Source organism: Glycine max, chromosome 1, assembly GCF_000004515.6.
Source record: "Glycine max cultivar Williams 82 chromosome 1, Glycine_max_v4.0, whole genome shotgun sequence".
Taxonomy (NCBI): Eukaryota; Viridiplantae; Streptophyta; class Magnoliopsida; order Fabales; family Fabaceae; genus Glycine; species Glycine max.
In genome coordinates this window covers 49656409-49675671 of record NC_016088.4, presented here as the reverse complement: position 1 = coordinate 49675671, position 19263 = coordinate 49656409, and the positions used below count along the sequence as shown (strand labels likewise).

General features: G+C 35.0%; 3 protein-coding genes across 9 annotated transcripts; 1 reads left to right on the top strand and 2 right to left on the bottom strand.

The window, feature by feature from the left end:
- Nucleotides 1-372: 372 nt before the first annotated feature.
- Nucleotides 373-9223, top strand: LOC100808006 (MOB kinase activator-like 1B). 5 transcript variants are annotated; one of them, XM_041015864.1, is made up of 8 exons: nucleotides 429-528; nucleotides 3826-3850; nucleotides 6345-6393; nucleotides 7148-7256; nucleotides 7421-7514; nucleotides 8274-8407; nucleotides 8501-8664; nucleotides 8835-9223. In XM_041015864.1, exons 5-8 carry the CDS (start codon nucleotides 7498-7500, stop codon nucleotides 8904-8906), a joined length of 387 nt encoding a protein of 128 aa, XP_040871798.1. In that variant the 5' UTR covers nucleotides 429-528; nucleotides 3826-3850; nucleotides 6345-6393; nucleotides 7148-7256; nucleotides 7421-7497; the 3' UTR covers nucleotides 8907-9223. The 5 variants fall into 5 exon arrangements, with proteins under 5 accessions (XP_003517075.1, XP_040871798.1, XP_040871800.1 ...); XM_003517027.5 differs by lacking the exon at nucleotides 3826-3850 and having other exon boundaries at nucleotides 373-528; XM_041015866.1 differs by lacking the exons at nucleotides 429-528; nucleotides 3826-3850 and adding an exon at nucleotides 1246-1296.
- Nucleotides 9224-9996: 773 nt separating this feature from the next.
- Nucleotides 9997-13587, bottom strand: LOC121174942 (disease resistance protein RPM1). 2 transcript variants are annotated; one of them, XM_041015857.1, is made up of 3 exons: nucleotides 11067-13587; nucleotides 10444-10550; nucleotides 9997-10258 (listed from the first exon to the last, which is right to left on the bottom strand). In XM_041015857.1, exon 1 carries the CDS (start codon nucleotides 12616-12618, stop codon nucleotides 11635-11637), a length of 984 nt encoding a protein of 327 aa, XP_040871791.1. In that variant the 5' UTR covers nucleotides 12619-13587; the 3' UTR covers nucleotides 9997-10258; nucleotides 10444-10550; nucleotides 11067-11634. The 2 variants fall into 2 exon arrangements, with proteins under 2 accessions (XP_040871791.1, XP_040871793.1); XM_041015859.1 differs by having other exon boundaries at nucleotides 10444-10543.
- A 1619-nt stretch (nucleotides 13588-15206) lies between these two features.
- Nucleotides 15207-19263, bottom strand: LOC100807467 (transmembrane protein 45B). 2 transcript variants are annotated; one of them, XM_006573407.4, is made up of 3 exons: nucleotides 18881-19263; nucleotides 17475-17960; nucleotides 15207-15951 (listed from the first exon to the last, which is right to left on the bottom strand). In XM_006573407.4, exons 2-3 carry the CDS (start codon nucleotides 17819-17821, stop codon nucleotides 15462-15464), a joined length of 837 nt encoding a protein of 278 aa, XP_006573470.1. In that variant the 5' UTR covers nucleotides 17822-17960; nucleotides 18881-19263; the 3' UTR covers nucleotides 15207-15461. The 2 variants fall into 2 exon arrangements, with proteins under 2 accessions (XP_006573470.1, XP_006573471.1); XM_006573408.3 differs by lacking the exon at nucleotides 18881-19263 and adding an exon at nucleotides 18580-18865.

Here is a 19263-nt window from a genome sequence, read left to right as displayed (position 1 = left end):
TTTTAAAAATTAATACTCAAGATAAATTTTATGTTCTTAACTAAATTACTATATTTGATCCTAAATACAAGATTATTTTTTCAAATTTGTTTATCTTCTTTTTATAAGATTTTTTAAAAATTATCTTTTATATTAATTAATTTTAAATTAAAATATCATTAATTAATTTACAACAAATATCATGAATTAAAAATAAAAATATTATTTCTCTTATAAAAATTGGAGAAAAAAATCACTACACATTAATTAATTAACTAAGGTAAAAAGAAGGATGATTCTTAGTTCTTACTAAATTAGATCACGCACACGTCATGGCACGGAAGGGACCGAGTGGGGTGATTATAAGTAGAAAGAAGGGTGACTCTGTAATTTCGTTCAAACAATAAAAAAACTGAAAAATAAAAATATTCGAATTCTAAAGTTGAAACCATGTGAGTGGAAAAGACGCCATAAGTAAGAGCAAGTCGAAAAGTTCCTCTCTCTCTCACACACACACATCCCAGCCATGAGCCTCTTCGGTATAGGCAGGTGAGTGGAAAAAAGTTTCCATTTTTACTACGATTCACACTTTCCAAGTCTCAATTTCCGAGCTTTCCGTCAATTGATTTTGTTTTTTTGGTATTTAATGGATTATTCTTCTCACAGTTTGTTCCATGATCCGATCACTGCTCTGTTCAATATTTTTAATTTTCAATCTGGATCATGTTTTTCACATTCAAGTCTGTGTGTATATGGGGAAATTTAGTGGCCGGTACTGTTATGTTTTCAGTGAACTGTTATTAATCCGTCATACTCAGTAAATTTGTTGAGCGCGTAGAATTGGTGTGGGAATTGTTTCATGCATGATTTGGAAATAGGTTATTTTGGGGGAAAATAATTGCTTTTTTTCAAATGGAATGATAGGTTAAGCTGTTTTTACTTGCTCTCATAGTAGAATTAATAGACTTGAGATGATAAATTGATTGATGAGTAAAGTAAATTGTTTTGGATAACAGTTTTTTTGAAACTTCAATAATGATTAGAAAGAAAGTTCACCATCTAAGCAAATAAAAAAATATGTCAGTGGATAAACAAAGTAATGTCAAAGCTCTCTTTATGCTCCATGGAATTTTTCTCAGTGGAATATTTTGATTCTGATATCCCTATTTCTTTGCTTCTGTGGTTCAAAAAATTATTCAGTGAAATGTCTATAATACTGTTCCTCCTTGACAGACTACGTCCATTTTTTTTGTTTGAAACAGTTTTTCATAGATCTTGATTAGCTACTCTGAGGAGATTTTCAACATGTTGTAACTTGTAAGGACTAATGAGTAAACATGCCGTTGTCCTTCAGATAATGTAACATATGCAAAATTTGCTCATTTTATCTGATATTTTTTCACATCCCTTTAATCAAGTGAAGAACACTGATTCCTCAGACAAACAATTCTATGATCTCATATCTAGAAATGTTATAGGGTGATATGCCAATTGCTTTGGTTCCCCTAGTTAATGTGAAAAAGATTTAATCTCTGAATGAAGTATTAAATATTAATAAATTATCATATTTTCTTCATTTCTTCACTGTCATAACTGTTAGTACTTGTATGAAAGCAAATACTTGAACCTTTAAATTCTTTTATATAGTTTAGTATGAAGATGAAAAAAGTTTCAGTTGTTACTACTTCAATTTATTGTCTACAGAATTCCTTCATTGCCTCTAGGTTCTATCATCTGACCAGTAATTCATACTTCTTTAGCATTTCAAAGCCATCTAGGCGTCCTATTGTCTGATCAGTAGTCCATACTTTTTTAGCATTTCAAAGCCATCTAGACCCTTTTACGTTGGTCTTACCTATCCTTGTTTTCTTTATTTTTATCAAACTAACCTGGTTTGTTGTGGTGGCAGAGACTCCTGTGATCACTACTCATATTTTTCCTGCACATTTTTATTTAAACATTTGCTGATTATTGGGCAACTAGTTCAAGTGGATGCTTGTATAATCTGGATATTCAAGTTTATTAGACTCCCTCTTCTTGCTAAATAGTAACAAATGTCTGAAAATGAAAATCTCTAATTAAGCTTACAAAGATAAATGCTTGTTCTTAAGAAGTTACTTATCAGCAGTAAAGAAATAGTTATTATGGTATGAGTGCAACTTTGCATGATACTAGTACGCATGTCACAAGTGCAAAAATTGTTGATTATTAGAGTAATTTACAGAGAGTTGCGATATTCAACTGCACTCTCAGCTAAAGTGTGTTAGTTAGGAGTTAGTTAGTTGTTATAACTGACTATTCTGGTCTATAAATACCAAACTGTACTACAAACTTCAGTGGCTTAATATCATTTTCATTTCTCTCTATTGATTCTCTCTTTCTCTCAAAATATCTCTCTTATCTTCTTTATGATTTTGTTAGAAGTCTAATATGGTATCAAGAGCTTGGTGAGATCTTCCATGGCATCACAACAGAACGCGTTCCTCACTTCTTCCTCTTTTCCTAACTCCATTTCACACAAACTTGATGATTCAACCTTTCTTCTCTGGCGTTAACAAGTTGAGCCAGTTATTAAATCCCATCTCTTTCATTGATTTGTCATCAATCCACAAATTCCGTTACAATTTCTCTCTAAAGAAGATCGTGAAACAGGAATTGAAAATCCCGAGTATGAAACTTGGGAGCAACAAGATCAAGTTCTCCTTACATGGCTGCAATCGACGCTTTCTACGTCAATTCTTTCTCAAGTTCTCGGATCATCTCATTTGTCCGAAGTCTAGGAGTGGATTCACGATTATTTCCATAAGCAAACGCGAACCACTGTGCGTTAGCTTCGAACTCAGCTCCGAACGCTTGGAGGCAAGTCAATGCATGAGTATTTGTCGCAGATCAAAGCAATTTTCAGTTCTCTTGCTTTGGTCAGAAGCCCGATCATGCTTTAGGAGCATATCGATTCCATCCTTCAAGGTCTCTCATCGGATTCACTCAATCATCACTATTATGGAGAGCAAGTTTGAATCTCTGCCTATCGCACAGGTTGAAGCACTTCTCCTTGCTCATGAATCTCGTTTGAATAAGTTCAAGCAATCTCTCTCTGAATCTCCCTCCATAAACTAACACGCATGCTCAAACAGGAGCCTGAAAGTTTTTCTAATTTCCGTGGCAGATCTAGCCGCAACAGTAGTTTTGGTGGCGGTTTCAACCATAGTAGTGGCCAGCACGGTGGCGGCTAAGGCCATGGTAGTGGTTGCTTCGCAAAATTTCAGTGTCAGGTGTGTTTTAAGTATGGCCACACTGCATCGGTTTGTCTTTTTCGGTTTGATGCAAATTATCAACCGAACTTATCTCTTGTGCTTCATGACCCTACATCTCAGAGCTATGGACCTCAGTCTCAGAGTAGCCCTAATTCTGGGCAGTAGAATAGTGATAGTCGCCCATTCGATGTTTGGACCAACAACAATTACAAATCTGCTAGTCCCAACACTCAATCAAATCCTAGTGCTATGTTAACTAATCTTCCTACTCAGTCAACCTCTACCTGAACCCCTACTGCTACCAATTGGATTCCTGATTCAGGTGTTTCATTTCATGTGACTGGAGAATCCCAAAATATTCAACGCATTGAACCTTTTGAAGGACCTGACCAGATCTTCATTGGAAATGGTCAAGGTTTGCCTATCACTGCTTCTGGTTCTTCCTCCTTTCAATATCAAAATCTCTTTGTCTCTTAAGCATCTCTTACATGTTCCTATCATTACTAAAAATCTTATTAGTGTTTGTCAATTTGCTAGGGATAATGGTGTTTTCTTTGAATCTCATTCTAATTATTGTATTGTGAAATCTCAGGTTACCAATGAAGTCTTACTCCAAGGTAATGTTGGTTCTGATGGCCTTTACAGGTTCTCCGACATCCTGTTTCTGCTTCTTCTAGTCTTGCTTGTATTTCTAGTTCTGAAAAACTCTCTGTTAATCCATATAATAAGTCTGACAAGCCCATTGTAAATCCATGTAATAGGATCACCTCTCTTTGGCATGATAGACTTGGACATCCCAATCATCATGTACTGCAATTAGTTTTGCAACATTGTAAAATACCTACTTCTAGTAAGAGTTTGAATGATTTTTTTTCAGCTTGTGCAGTAGGAAAGTCTCACAGACTTCCTTCTTCTGAATCTGTCTATACTTCTCTTGATTTGGTTTATAGTAATCTATGGGGACCCTCTCATGTCTCTTCAACTAATGGATTTCTCTATTATATAACTTTTGTTGGTGCTTATTCTCGTTTCACTTGGATTTATCTTCTTAAAAGTAAATCTGAAATCCTCAACGTTTTTCAAAAGTTTAAGGGTATGACAGAATTACAGTTTAATTTCAAAATTAAAAGTCTTCAAACTGATTGGGGAGGAGAGTTTAGGCCATTTACATCCTTTTTAGCTAGCTGTGGCATTCAACATAGGCTAATTTGTCCTCACACTCATCATCAAAATGAGGTTGTTGAATGAAAACACAGGCATATTGTAGAACTTGGTCATCACTGCATCATGCTTCCTTACCACTTAAATTTTGGGATTTTGCCTTTTGCACAGCTGTCTATCTTATAAACAGACTACCCACAACATCACTAAATTTTTTAGTAACCTATCATATGCTGTTCCAACAGTTTCCAGATTATACTTTTCTCAAAACCTTTGGATGTGCTTGTTTCCCTTTACTTAGACCCTACAACAATCACAAGGTAGACTTTAGATCTGCTGAATGCCTTTTCTTGGGTTATTCTACCTCTCATAAAGGGTATAAATGTATGTCTTCTTCAGGCAGAATTTATATCTCCAAGGATGTCATTTTCAATGAGTCCAAGTTTCCCTATGCTGACTTGTTTGAGACTTCTACTTCTCTCAGTCAGTCCACTTCCTCCTCCATTCCTTTTCAGTTTCCTTCCATTCCTATCATTCAGTCTCCAAATCTTTCACATCCTACTTCTAATTCCCCTCAAACTCATACCTCCTTGTTTCCGGTCATCTCAATTCTCCTAATGTTGGACAGTCTGCATCTGTTTCTGCACAGTCCTCTTCTAATCATCAGCCAGTTCAGTCTGACACTGACATACCTATTCCAGCTTCTAGTTCAGCATCTAGTCCAGTTCAGTCCCCTAGTACTGAACCCACGGATCAGTCTCTTCCTGCTACTGTTACTTTTTGTTCCAGCTATCAGTTCAGAAGCAACATCCTCCTCTATTAACCCTACATCTCCTCACAGACCACTAAACACCTACCCTATGCAATCCAGATCTAAGTCTGGTATTCATTTACCCAGAATCAATCCTACACTAATGCTAGCTCATTGTGAACCAAAATCTGTCAAACAAGCTTTGACAGATCCTAATTGGCTTTCAGCCATGCAGCAGGAGTATGAAGCTTTAATGAAAAATCATACTTGGGATCTAGTTCCTCTGCCTCCACACAGAAAACCAATTGTCTGTAAGTGGGTGTTTAGAGTGAAAGAAAATGCAGATGGCTCAATCAACAAGTACAAAGCTAGGCTTGTGGCAAAAGGTTTAAATCAAGTTGCTGGCTTTGACTTTTCTGAGACTTTCTCCCCTGGGGTAAAACCTGTTACCGTCAGACTTATTTCAACATTGGCTATCACTAATCAGTGATCCTAACCTCATATCTTGGTGGTCCCACAAGCAGCAACTTGTTGCTAGATCCCATACGGAGGCAGAATATCGTAGCTTAGCTCAGATTGCTGCAGAAATCTTGTGGATGCAGACATTGTTGACTGAACTCAAAGTTCCCTTCAGCACTCCTATTGTCTTCTGTGATAATCAAAGTGCAGTTGCCATTGCCCACAATCCAGTCCTTCATGCAAGAACAAAACATATGGAACTTGATGTTTTCTTTGTTCGTGAGAAAATTTTGACCTAGCAGCTCATAGTTCAGCATGTTCTTGCTCTTGATCAATGGGCAGATGCCCTTACCAAGCCCCTTTCTCCAACTAGATTTGCTTTTCTAAGGGCCAAACTCAATGTGATTGAGGCTTCTTCAAAGTCTCAACCACCTTGAGTTTGAAAGGGGGGGGGGGGGGGGGGGGGTATTAGAGTAATGCACAGAGAGTTGCAGTATTCAACTGTACTCTCAGCTAAAGTGTGTTAGTTAGTTGTTATAACTGACTATTCTGGTCTATAAATACCAAACTGTACTACAACATTCAGTGGCTTAATATCATTTTCATTTCTCTCTATTGATTCTCTCTTATCTTCTTTATGATTTTGTTAGAAGTCTAATATTGATGAATATTTTTAGTCAGTTTAGTTTGATTCTTTTCCATCCTTTGTTAGTATTTTACCTGATATTATTCTGCAACAGAAACCAGAGAACATTCCGCCCGAAAAAAAGTACTCCTTCTGGAAGTAAGGTTGGTTCCTTTTATTTTTCTTGGATCCTTTTTTTTATATTTAATTTAATATAATTTTCTTTGTTTAAATTGTTCTTGGGGTATTTTAATCTTTTTCTTCATTTAAAGCCCATGGCTGGGACATTATGATTTATGACCATATTGCACATGTGCATGGGATGTGAGGAGTGGGAAGGAATTGATGGTGATATTATATTTACAATATTATTTGTAATGCATGCATACTCTAAAATTGATGACGTATGTTGAGCATGCATGTTTTATAGAAGTTACCAAACTTTTGGCATATTTGTGGGATTTTTTTTGGCAGATACACAAAAAATTGTCTAGATATGGAGAGTTGGCTTCTTTGTTTCATTTTTTTTATATAATTGGTTGAGTGATAGGAGGGGAAGGAAGGATGAATGACAAAATTTTGTTAATTTTAAATCATGAATGATTATGAGTTATACATTTTCTTTACAAATATAAATATAATTTAGATTTTTTATACCACATCTTCCTATTCCTGTATTCTAATTTTTTAGAAAATTGTGGTATTGACAAATTGTATTGTACAATTCCAACTTCCAGACTGCAAGATTGTTAAGTACCCTTGATTTTAGTTATAATTTTAGTTTTCTACTGATTTCTTGTGATTAATGTGAGGAGAAAAAGAGAGTAATCGGATGGTCTGTCTTGGCTTTTCTAAGGTTCACCCTGCTCTAATGGAAGATGAACCAAATTCTGCTGCTAATTATTATTATTGTTGCAGGGAGCTCAACTTCGAAAACATATTGATGCCACGTTAGGTAGTGGAAATCTGAGGGAAGCAGTAAAGCTACCTCCTGGGGAGGATTTAAATGAGTGGCTAGCTGTCAACAGTAACTATTTTTTCTCTGTAATGCACTGTTTAAGGGCAGTGTATAGTCTCGTTGAAGTTTTCTTTTGCCTTTTATTCTCTAGTTTCCTCAACTATATATTCATAATTTATACAATTCTGAAATGCAGTAAACTGACTTCTTTTTTTCTTCTTCCTGCATTACAGCTGTTGATTTCTTCAATCAGGTGAATCTGCTTTATGGTACCCTTACAGAGTTCTGTACTCCTGAGAATTGTCGGACAATGTCTGCAGGACCCAAGTATGGCATATTTAACTGACTGATTTCCTTGTTTACCTTTCCTTCTGAGGGGAAAAGCATTTGTATGCTTTTAGAAATTCAGTCAGATGATATTCTTTCAATTATCTTTGCAGTTGCATGAGAAAATCACTCAGCTCCTTGAAACATGTGGGTTGTGTATCTATTATCTTGAGTTAACAGGCAACCAAATGACTATAAATTTTAAAACAATGGTTTGTGTTGTTAAAGCTTATATCACTTTGTCAAAAATTGTTAACTCCTTGTGAGTATCCCCTTTGGATGTCAGTTTTTTTCTGTTTTGATGGTTGCTATTTATTCCATGTTGTCTGCTTTTGGGAACTGTTGATAACTGGGAACCTAGGTGCATAAAAATTTACAACAATTAATTATGTCTTCATTTCTTGCTATATTTGTTTTGTTTCAAATTTGTGCCTGTTTAAATGTGCACTGTGTAGTAACACTATTTTTGGTAAAGAAAAGGATTTATTTCGTAGAAAGATGTTAAAGTTGTCATTTCTTTTCTTAAATTATGCTTCTTCAAAATCTTTTTAGTTATAATTCATGGCAGTTGTTCATTTTCTTGAATCTAGACAATATTTAGTAACGAGTGACTTTTGTAATGCCTTTGTGGATCCATCTTGCATGTGTGTTTTATATAATGATTCCTTTAATGCCAATGACAATTCTAGATCCATCTGTACTAAATATTTATGCATTCCTAGCTCTTATGTTGTATTGTCTTTTGCACGAAAACTTTAGGTATGAATATAGATGGGCAGATGGTGTACAAATTAAGAAACCTATTGAGGTTTCTGCTCCAAAATATGTAGAATATCTAATGGACTGGATTGAAGCACAGCTTGATGATGAATCCATATTCCCACAGAAGCTTGGTAAAGATTTTAATATTTTCTTTCTTAAAGATTCTTAGATGATATGGTCATCATCATTTTCATTTTGGTACCATAACCTATAAAATCATGTAGGTTCACCATTTCCTCCCAACTTTAAGGAAGTTGTGAAGACAATATTCAAGCGGTTGTTCCGTGTATATGCTCACATATACCATTCTCACTTTCAGAAAATTGTGAGCCTCAAAGAAGAGGCCCACTTAAACACTTGCTTCAAGCATTTTATACTCTTCACCTGTGTAAGTCTCATATTTTCCTTTCACTAGTTTATTTTGTGTTGAAATAACTCAAATAAGTACGTTGGCTTGTTTCTATTCAAAACTCTTTTTAAAAACACTAATAATGTTAATAATTTAAACCAGCTAATTGTCTAACATTGCAGATTTTTTTTGAAACTATTGTTTTGCAGGAGTTCGGGCTGATTGACAAAAAGGAGCTGGCACCCCTTCAAGAGCTTATAGAAACCATTATCCCATATTAAATGAATTGGGACCTACCCTCTGAAAAATCTTGTCCTAGGAAGCACAACTAATGTATTACTCTAAATAGAAACTGCTTTTTAGTATTTTACTTCAGAAAGCCGCGTTGTATTTATTGTGTTGGATGTGCTTGGGAACAGGATCTAAGTTATCCTTCTAAATAACTTACACAAAGCATCATATATATGCAATGGGGCATCATGGGTTAAAAAAAAGTTAATTGTAATGGTTCATATATGCCAAATGAAGACTGTACGCTGGAAGGTTGTTGCTGGAACAATGTTCAATGTTAATAACATGTGTACTATGCAGATTTCTATGTGATTGTTCATATATTTTTAATAGGGCAAATTGCTCTCGAGTTTTTAAAGTTGCTCTTATAACTAGTATCAGTCGTATGTGTATATACTTGTGGGAAACTGCGCACAAATAAAAATACGAGAAAATATTTGGTGAAAATTGAAGAGGGACAGGCTACTGTAATTTTTATAATCTTATTGGAAGTGAATATAATTCGATCAAATGTTAAACTTTAAACGTGGTAAACATAAACTACAAATTGCAAGTAAAATACAGGGAGTCGGTGCAAGTGTCCAAAGAGCCGGTTATATTAACTTTTCTGTTGTTGCATCTTCCAGTTAGTAACGGCAGAATGTAGAATTGGGGGTACAGCATTTATAAACTTGATCAAATATAAGCTCAAGATGTGTTTATAAAAAGAAAGTATGTGATGAAGTTCGTCTTGAAGTCAGTATAATATTATCTTGGGTTTTTAATCAGTTGGGTTGGTAAACCCTATTGAGAAATACGATACTAAAAATGTTCAATAATATTATGTTGTGAGAAAGACAGAAAAAGCTTATAAAACAATTGTAAGTTTTATTGTAAATGTTTTTGTATCTTTCTTTCATCATGTGACAAAAGTTAACATGAAAGAGTCAACATCCAACAAACATTTGCTTGATAAGCCCCTGAAATGGGATATTGTAATTCAAAATTTGCACGATAAACTCATAACTTCAACAGCTGATTTTCTAATCAACTATATTCTTTAGAAGAGTCCAATCGTGAGATTGAAGACTTACAAGAAGATAGGACAGAGGGTCATTTATCTCATGCTTTTCAAGGTTTATATACAAATTGTAGCAAGAAAAATGTTCGCAATATACTTCTTTTAAACAACTGTTTTATCAGATGGGAAACTGAAGCTTTGATGCACTCGGTTCCAGCTGAATCAGTGGCAGTATCTCAAACACCTCATCTAGAATAACAATCCCACCACCAGAAAGAGCAACAACAACAGTCTTCTCAAATGAATTGTTCCTCACTACAAGATCCACCAGCCTGTGCTTCCCTGCAGAGAAAAAAGCTAAGCACTAAGCAACAATTGCAGGGAGGGAGAGGTCGTGGATTCGAATCCATCCTACTAACAAAAACTAACAATCTAACAACTAATATTTGCCGATGAAAAAAACAAAAAGAAGCAACAATTGCACTCATATCAATAGGACAAGTTATTGAGCACAAGAGATAGATTACCTACTGGGGAGGTAATTTTCTGAGGAAAATTATGGATGAAAGTTAGACATAGATGTAGTCCATTCCCCAGCTTCTCTTCCTATCTTGAATCCACCACCAACTGGTTTCTTTCCAAAAATCAAAAGGAAATTGTTAGTTTCATTAGCATGAAGAGAATGAAAGGAGTATATGGGAGGATGAGTATCGGTTTTGGTGTTTGAAGTGAAGAAATTGTGTGTTGAGAGAGAATGGGCACAAGAATGAAAGGTAATAATGTTTAGAATAAATGAACACTGTAATTTTAATTTTTAAGCATACATAACAAAAACTTGTAAGAATTTAAATAGAATTAAGTTTCATGTTTGGGGAAGGGGCAAATAGAAACAACATAAGAAGAATTGAAAATTTGTGGACGTTACAATTGTTGTTGAAGGTCCGTACCAATATCTTGTAATTTCTTTTTATCCATAAGACAATTTTATCTCTACTTCTGAGATATGTAAAAAGTAAAGCATATACTGGAAGGGAGACAAAAGTAAAGAAATCAGATTAGGAATTAGGAAACAGTCTCATTTTTATTATTGAAAAAGAATAAGGGACAAAATTATCAGTCTATAGAAATATTAATAAGAGAAAAAACATACCTTATAATCCTAATATCCTCTTGCGTTCATCCAGTAGAAATTCTTCTAATCTCTGGACCGTAACCAAATCAAAAATAGAAATGTGGGGCACATGTTTGAGCTCTAGTTCCTTTAGTTTCTGAAATCCTCCCTTTTGAAAATGTAAAGTTTGACCTTCATAAGCATGCGAGTCCAAACAGAGGAACAATAAATTTGGCATATCTGTTAGTGATTTCAATGGATCGTTGGTGAACTTAGAGAACTTCAAGGACAGTTTCACAAGATCTTGGAGTCATAGAATCCAATTTGGCAACTCGTTTAACTTTCCTTCCAGGACAAGCTTCCTAAGTGTAGACAAGGATGACACGGTGTGCAAGTCAATTAAGTGATTTAACAATGGATTTTGGAAGAGTTTCTACCTGTGTATACCTCAAGCTTAAATACTTCAAGTGGATTAAATTGCCCAAATTTTCTGGAAGATGAGATAATCCAGCATACTCTAAATCAAGTACCCTTAGTAGCATGTATTTTGCAAGGATTTTGCTGATGAAGTTTTCGGACAACTCTTTAGTTCTGAAAATTAGAATTTTTACCGTACGTGTGATCTTTCAATACTTCCAATTAAATCAGTGGAACCAGTTGCTATTGTTAAGTGTCTAAGGATCCCACTTGACACTAATTGATTATGCTCATGAATACAATGACAAAATACTGTATCCTTGATTTTCCTAAGGATCATTTCATGTATTGAGTCATGAACGCAACATCCTCTAACCTTGCCATTTATGGTAAATGAAGATACTTGCACCAAACTTCTATTGATTAACTCTGCTAAATATTGTTGAGCAACTTCTTCCAAAGTTTCCCCCGTTACATGTTTGACAAATCCGTCATAGTCTTCAGGATACATTCCAAAATACAATAAACAAGATCTGAGATTGTATGGCAAATCATCATAACTTAAACATAAAATTTGTGAAATACTACTTAACTCAGAATTCCTCTCCAACTCCAAACTTAGATTTTGACTAAACCGTTTCCACTCAGCTGCACTTTTACATTTGCTATATAAAAGACCACCAATGGCAACAATTGCTAGAGGTAAACATTGACCCTTTCCAATGATTTCAAGACCCAGATCTTTATATTCTTTTGGATAACGTCCATCAAAACCATACCCAAATGCCTTCTTACAGAACAATTCCAAAGACTTTTCTTCACTTAAAGGTTCTAGCTTAAGCTGAATTAAAGAATCTTTCATACAAAACTGTGCAACCTGTGTGTCCTGTGTTGTGATTAATATCCTACTTCCATTCTTATTATCGATCAGAGCAAATTGAATGTCATTCCAAAATCTTTTATTCCATACATCATCAAACACGACAACATACCCCTTATTGCACAGGCCATTTCTGAGTTTTCTTGTCAAGGTCTCAAAATTCGGAGCAGGATCCTCCACTTTTTCATTGCAAAGCATGTCCAACATCTCCCTCAACAATCCTTCTGCAGTGTAGGATTTAGACACTGATCCATGCTCGACAATCGAAGCATGCATAAACCTCCATGTTGTCATAAACCAGCTTGGCAAGAGTTGTTTTTCCCAGTTCTCCCATTCCTACAACAAAGATGACAGTGAGCTCTACTCGTCCCTCTATCAACCAATCTTTCAGTATATCTCTGGGGTCATCAAAGCCTACAACCTCAGCTTCCTCAGCATACAGAGGAGCCATTCGAAGGTTGTGCCTTGTGACATTTTGATTTCCTGTAGAACTGATTGGTCTTTGTTCTAAAGGAAGTTTGCTTTGGAGACCGTAGTTTTCCTTCAGTTCCTTAACAAGTGATTAGACTTCCTGAATCTTAAATACTATTTGGAGCCAAAAGATCAGAGTTTTGATGTAGTCAACAGCCTCACAGGGTAAAGCTGCACATCCAGGATCACCAGGTTGCTTGTCCTCATAGATATCATATAAATCAATGATATTTTCCATGGAAAAAGCAGCTTCTCTCAGCCGCTTCACCCTTTTTTTTTTATTTGTAATGTGCTTTCCATCATCTTGTTCAGCTTCAGCCACTTTATCCGCATCATTGATGAAATGTTGAAAGCTCTCCAGTTCTTTTTTAATGTCTTCAACTTCTTTCTTTAGACCTCTCAGCATATTGACCACTTCCAGAAATCTTGGAAGCACGTGCTGACCAGCCAAGGACACTACAGTTTCTGCCATTTAAGTCTAGCTTCTGTTTTTTGCTTTGTGGTGAATGCAAAACTTTATGTTCTTCAACATTATATATAGCCATGTCCGTAGTAAGGAGAGGACTTTGAGTTTGACCTCCCCATTTTTTAATTAAATGGACCATGCTTGTCATTATAATATTTAAACATCACCTAATATTGGTTATGCTCAAAATATTTACCAAAAGGTCTCGGGTTGTTGTAGTTTAACTAGATGTCTCAGTTCGAGTCCAAGTATGTAATTGTTGTGTTAAATACTTAGAGGAAGAGTTTTGACGTCCATAGTAGTCCTACCTAACTCGAACAGGATTGCCTCCAGAATACCTGTGATCTAGAAGGAAAAAAAAAAGTGAGAATATTTGGCATGGCCAAATTAAAGTATCATCCAGTTGTCCAAAAACACATGCTAGTTTGACTTACACAGACATGATCTGCGCTAGTTTCAGTGCTGAATCTGCAATTTGTTAGTATTAATTAGTTGTCACCATATCCATATACCATATCTCGCTACCCAATTTTTAAATAAGTTGCACCTATAATATAGTTAAATTCCATCTCATCTCAAAAAAAGTCGTCGAATGTCACCCCAAAAAAAGATGAGGGTTCGATTTGAATATGTTTAAATACAGTTTCGGATCCGATTCGATGAGCCATGAAAGTGTGAAAACTAATTATGTTGATTTAGCTGACTTGATGATTTAATTAACCAATAATGTTAGTTATATTGCTTATGAAGAACGAGCTTGGGAAAAAATGTAAATTATATTAAACCCAAAATGATACAATAATAAACGGGACATACCCCGCAGTTAAAGAAAATCAAAAGTCTCCTTAGTACAAGAAGACATATATCAAGAACGAGCTGCATGGTTGTTAGTGGGGTATTTGCGGATCCGTTTGATCGGTTTTAAGCCAAACGTAACTTGCTCAGTTCCATGGATTTGGATTCTTTTCTTAAAACAATTCGATTCAATACAATACCACAAAATGCAATTCCTTTTTTCATTGGTTATAAACATTTTTAAGACACAATATTACTAAATTTATTTATAACAGCTGTTTTAAAAAATTAAACCAAAATTAATTTTATTAACATTCATTTTTTTTTACCTGTAGTCATTGAAGACAAGTAACATGAATTTACAACACTCACGCATCCTACTCGACCAATTAACTATATTCCTGAACTATATTCCTTAATGAATTATTTCAAATAAAACTAAGAAAGAGTAAAAATATGCAAATTAATCTGTGTTGGTTGCTCACATTCATCTAAACACACGTAAAATATGAAGTGCAAATAAATATAATATCATAACAGAGAGCCGGTGCAAGTGTGAAGTGTCCAAAGATACGGTTTTTATTAACTTTTCTGTTGTTGCATCCTTCACTGTTAGTAACAGCAAAATGTAGAATTGTGGGTACAACATCAATAAACTTGATCAAATATAAGTTCAAGATGTATTCATAAAAGAAGTTATATAATGAAGTTCGTCTTGAAGTCAATATAATATTGTCTTGAGTTTTTAATCAGTTGGGTTTGCAAACACTATTGAGTATTAAGAAAAACAATACTAAAAATGTTCCGTAATAATATTATGTTGTGATAAAGACAAACAATAAAACAAGTGTAAGTTTTATTGTAATTATTTTTGTATCTTTCTTTGATCATGCGACAAAAGATAACATGAAAGAGTCAATATCCAACAAACATGTGGTTGATAAGCCCGTAAATGGGATATTGTAATTCACAATTTGCTTGATAAACTCATAACTTCATTAGTTGACTTTCTAATCAGCTATATTCTTATACTCTTGGCATAGCTTTTGCTTCTTCATTATGTTGTCTGAAATAATGGTCCTGGTAATTTGCAATATGAGTGTTTAGTGAATGCATCATTACAAAGAAAGAGTGATAACCAATGAAAATATGATCCAAGTGAACTCCCCTGCCACATTTTGTAATCATACACCAAGGAAAATAATTTGTTGCTCCTTTGACATCCGATTCCTAAAAGTCAAAAATGTATAATTCCTTTTGAGGGAGGAGGGGGTGTTAATTTTCAATTTTCAGTGATCATGCATGCATGATCCTTTGCACTTCAATATACAACAAACATGTTCTATAAGAAACTCTATGCTGCCAACACATTTCAACTACCACCAGAAAAAATAGCAACGCAACTTTAGTCTTGATCTAATTCAGTCTGAATTGCATGCAAGTTCCTGACTTCAGAACTCCCATATCTTGAAGCAGCAAAGCCATATGATGCCACAGTTCCCACAAGGACCACAAGAACCGCAACAAAGAGCTGAAAATTAGCAAGCAATTCGCCCCGAACCTCACTATCAATAGAATGACATGTGACACTGTTTTCCCTAAGCTTACAACCACTTGGCATCATAGGGCCATAGAGAACAAAGGCTGTCTGATAGAACCATAAACCTTGCAGTGCTATAGCAATGCCATTGCATAAATCCACTGGAAAGCTTGTTGGCAAAAGGGCTCCAGCAATTGAAGATAAAATGCACAGTCCAACCAGGAAGACAAGGAGGGTGTGGTAATAGCCCTCAAGGCCCTTGTGTGTTGTTGAATGGAAGTAGAAAAGAAGGTACTCTGCAGTGAATGCTGAGGCAGCAAGCAAACAAAGAGCACCTTCTGGCAAGGGAAGAAATCTGTGTAAGAAAATGTCACAAAGAGGACATGGTTAGGAAGATATATACTAAGATGCTTGGAAGGGAATTGCTAGTTGTCTTAATTTAGGTTTCCTGCCTAATAAACTACAGATCATGAAAGAACCAAATTCCAGAGTGTGCATGAAGTATTTGTCACATCATCCACAAGAGTCATGACTAATGAGAAAAAGCTTGCTTTCGTGTTCACCTAATTTCTCATGGTAATTAGATTGGTTTTTTAAGTTTTCTACATCTTATCAAAATATTCCTTAACCAAACTAAACAAAATAGGTTAAATTCAAAATTTATTCCTTACAGCTGAAATCATTTTTCGTTTTAGTCCCTACATGAAAAACTTTATACTTCGGTTTTTGTAAGAAAAACGTTTATGAAAAGATCCTTCCTTTTTGCTGACATTCTAACGGTATTAGATTTAGTCACTTTAGAAATATTATTTAAACACCGTTATAGTAGTAATGAACAGTGGGAACTAATTTGTAGAAATTTGTTCACATAGAAACCAAAATGTAGATTTTTTTATGTAAGGACTAAACTGAAAAATAATGTGCAATATAGAGACCATAGCCTAAAATAAATTAAGGTGAACGGTGTAATTATTAGCCCCCTCACACAGAAGAATGTTTTTCAACTTTCATTTGATAGCCCCACAGCCTCCAACAAATTATGATTCACTCAGTGAACCAGTAACTAACTCAGAGCAAACCAAAAATAACTAGAAATTTTGTTTCATACTACTGTCTATGAAAACTTTAAGTGAAAAATGCAATGTGGAACAAGGAGCAAAGGATGCATCATGTACATAAGAGTACCAAATCTTACGTTAAACAATAGTGGGGACACTAGGCTGCTTAAGAACTAATATCCAGTGGACACACAAGGAAACTTGGTCAATTATTGAGAGCACCAATTTAAAGAACAATTAAGAGAACGTAACTTCTTTACTGAGACACTTTTTAAGAGTAGAAAAACAACTATGGGAAAGCATATACGGAGCTCTATTGCATGATTTGTTGGTTTCCACTGCTATCAATAGCGTTGCATTATCTATCTCAACAATTTTTAGTAACTGTTTCAATCAGAATCCCATTTCTCATTTGTTTTCAACAATAAATCAGCACTTTAAAAACCCAGTTTCATCTCAAAGTAACTTAGTACATTGTGACACCACAACAGTATCAGCAAAACGCTAAAGCTTCATTTTGCACTACTTCACCTTTTATTTAATTTACAAAATAAACAAGACACAATGAAAAGGAAAACTTAACTACTGCTGAAAAAAAAAAAACTTCTAGAATTTAGCCTTATCTTTTTATTTTAACAATAGACAATGCAAAAAAAAAAATCAAGATTTGAATTGACTAAACTCTATAAACTGGGCTGATTAATTATGAGTTAAACAGTCTTAATTATTTAATAATAAATATTAATAACATTTAAATTGTACAGCATAATTTATACTATTCACAGAGGTATTGGAGGGAGACAGAGAGAAGGGAACCAACCTGGTCTTTTGGGAAAGTAGGGCAACAACACCAAAGATGAAAAACATAAGAAGCATTCCAGAGTGCTCAAAGTCATTCATGTGAGCGGGGTTAAGGACTCCACCAACAAAAATCTTGAGGTGTGGTGAATACAAAAGCTCGATGCACATGTCAACGAAAGCACCAATTGCAATAACATATAGCTCCAGGTGCTTCAGCCTCCCATCAAACCCTGGCACAGGATTCCAAACTCTGACTTGAAACGCCATTGGATTGCGAACATATCTCACCACAGAGCCCCATACGTGCCACACCCCAACTAGAAGAAACAAAGTCCCTGGCAAAGCATGACCCTTGAAAGATCCCATGCTTATGATTAACTTTTACTACTCCAAAATATGATCTCTCTAGTACTTAATCAACTTGGCTTCTGAATGATTCCTTAGCTGGACCAAATCAGATAGATGATCACTGAAGAATCTCCCCTTTATGAACTTACCAGTTATCCTGTTAACAATAATGGCACCATCAGTTTTCAACATCGATTAGCATCCTTTTTTGAACAGTATCTATAAATTATAGTAATTATAATATAATATATATCTGCTTTTCAATTTCCGTGTCTGCTCTATCCTGTGTGCTGCAAAACTAAATTCTTTATTACTTTTTGCCACAATTTAAGTGTTTAAAAGTTTTCCTTTTACAACAGGATCATTTAAGGCCATCTTCTTCCAAGGTTCCAAAAGATGGATCCTCCATGACCCTTGAATTTTCCAGAGAAACTAACAAAGCTATGAGTTGCCGACTATTGAATCCTAGTACAGTTCTGGTTCAGTGCTTCTAGAGATTTACTTGAAAAGAGTGACTTTCAGGGTCAATTTCAAGTTTTCTTATTTCAACAAGAAAAAAAAAAAAAAAAAACACCACAAATGTGTCTTTTCACACAAGTGTAAGGAAAACTTGATCTCATTCACAGACCCCGTCAGAAAGTATAAATAAATCACACAAAAGACCCTCCAACCAAGTCAAAATCTGGAAAGTTGGGCTAAGAACAAAGAAGTCAACCAAGAGGAAAATTTAGAGAAGAAAAAACATAGAGATCCATTAATAACTGGGAAAATTTCACCTCCTATCATAAAAATCCAACAAAGTCTAACCCATCTTGTACTCATGACTAAATCAGAAAGCATAACTTTTCTCTCCCCTCTTATGCATATCTAATAGAGGTAGATTGTGTATGTGTGCATGAAAGTTTAGATTTTTATAATCTACACCCGATGAATAATTAGACACTTTACACTGGATAATGGGGTTCTGAAAAAAAGGCATATATAAGCATAAGCATAATCATAAAGTAAAAAAATAACAATGATGAAAAAGAAGAAAAAGAGAGAGAGAGAGAGAGAGAGAGAGGGTGTTTTACTTACCGCAGTAGTGATTGGTTTGGATGCAGAAAGTACTGGGTCTCTTCTCTCTCTCTCTCTGTGTGATTCAAAAAGTTATGTTCTCCTTAATCACAACAACTTCGTTGAATCCAATAAGCAGAGGAATAAAAACAAAAAAGAAGGTTTGGTTGCGAAAACTGCAGAGAGTGGTGTGATGATGGGGTTCGTGGGATCTACGACCGATGGCTATATGGTTTTGTGGGGAAAATAAAAAAACAGCGTACTTAGTTGAACTGGCAAACAATGGTCTCTTTCCTCACTTTGTTTTACACAAACAACTGGGTACGTAACATTTCACAATCCCAATTGATGTAACTATTTGTTTGTTGTTTTTGGGGTAGGGTTAAACCATGTGACAATAATTT

Excerpts from the sequence above, each read along its gene's own strand:
- LOC100808006 (XM_014775330.3), top strand. The coding sequence starts at position 1,307 with ATGAGTAAACATGCCGTTGTCCTTCAGATAAT. Across the intron at positions 1,339-6,344 it reads GCCGTTGTCCTTCAGATAAT|AAACCAGAGAACATTCCGCC; the intron begins GTAACATATGCA and ends ATTCTGCAACAG. Across the intron at positions 8,408-8,500 it reads CATATTCCCACAGAAGCTTG|GTTCACCATTTCCTCCCAAC; the intron begins GTAAAGATTTTA and ends AAAATCATGTAG.
- LOC121174942 (XM_041015857.1), bottom strand. The coding sequence starts at position 12,618 with ATGACAACATGGAGGTTTATGCATGCTTCGATTGTCGAGCATGGATCA.
- LOC100807467 (XM_006573407.4), bottom strand. The coding sequence starts at position 17,821 with ATGGGATCTTTCAAGGGTCATGCTTTGCCAGGGACTTTGTTTCTTCTA. Across the intron at positions 15,952-17,474 it reads CTACTTTCCCAAAAGACCAG|ATTTCTTCCCTTGCCAGAAG; the intron begins GTTGGTTCCCTT and ends TTTCTTACACAG.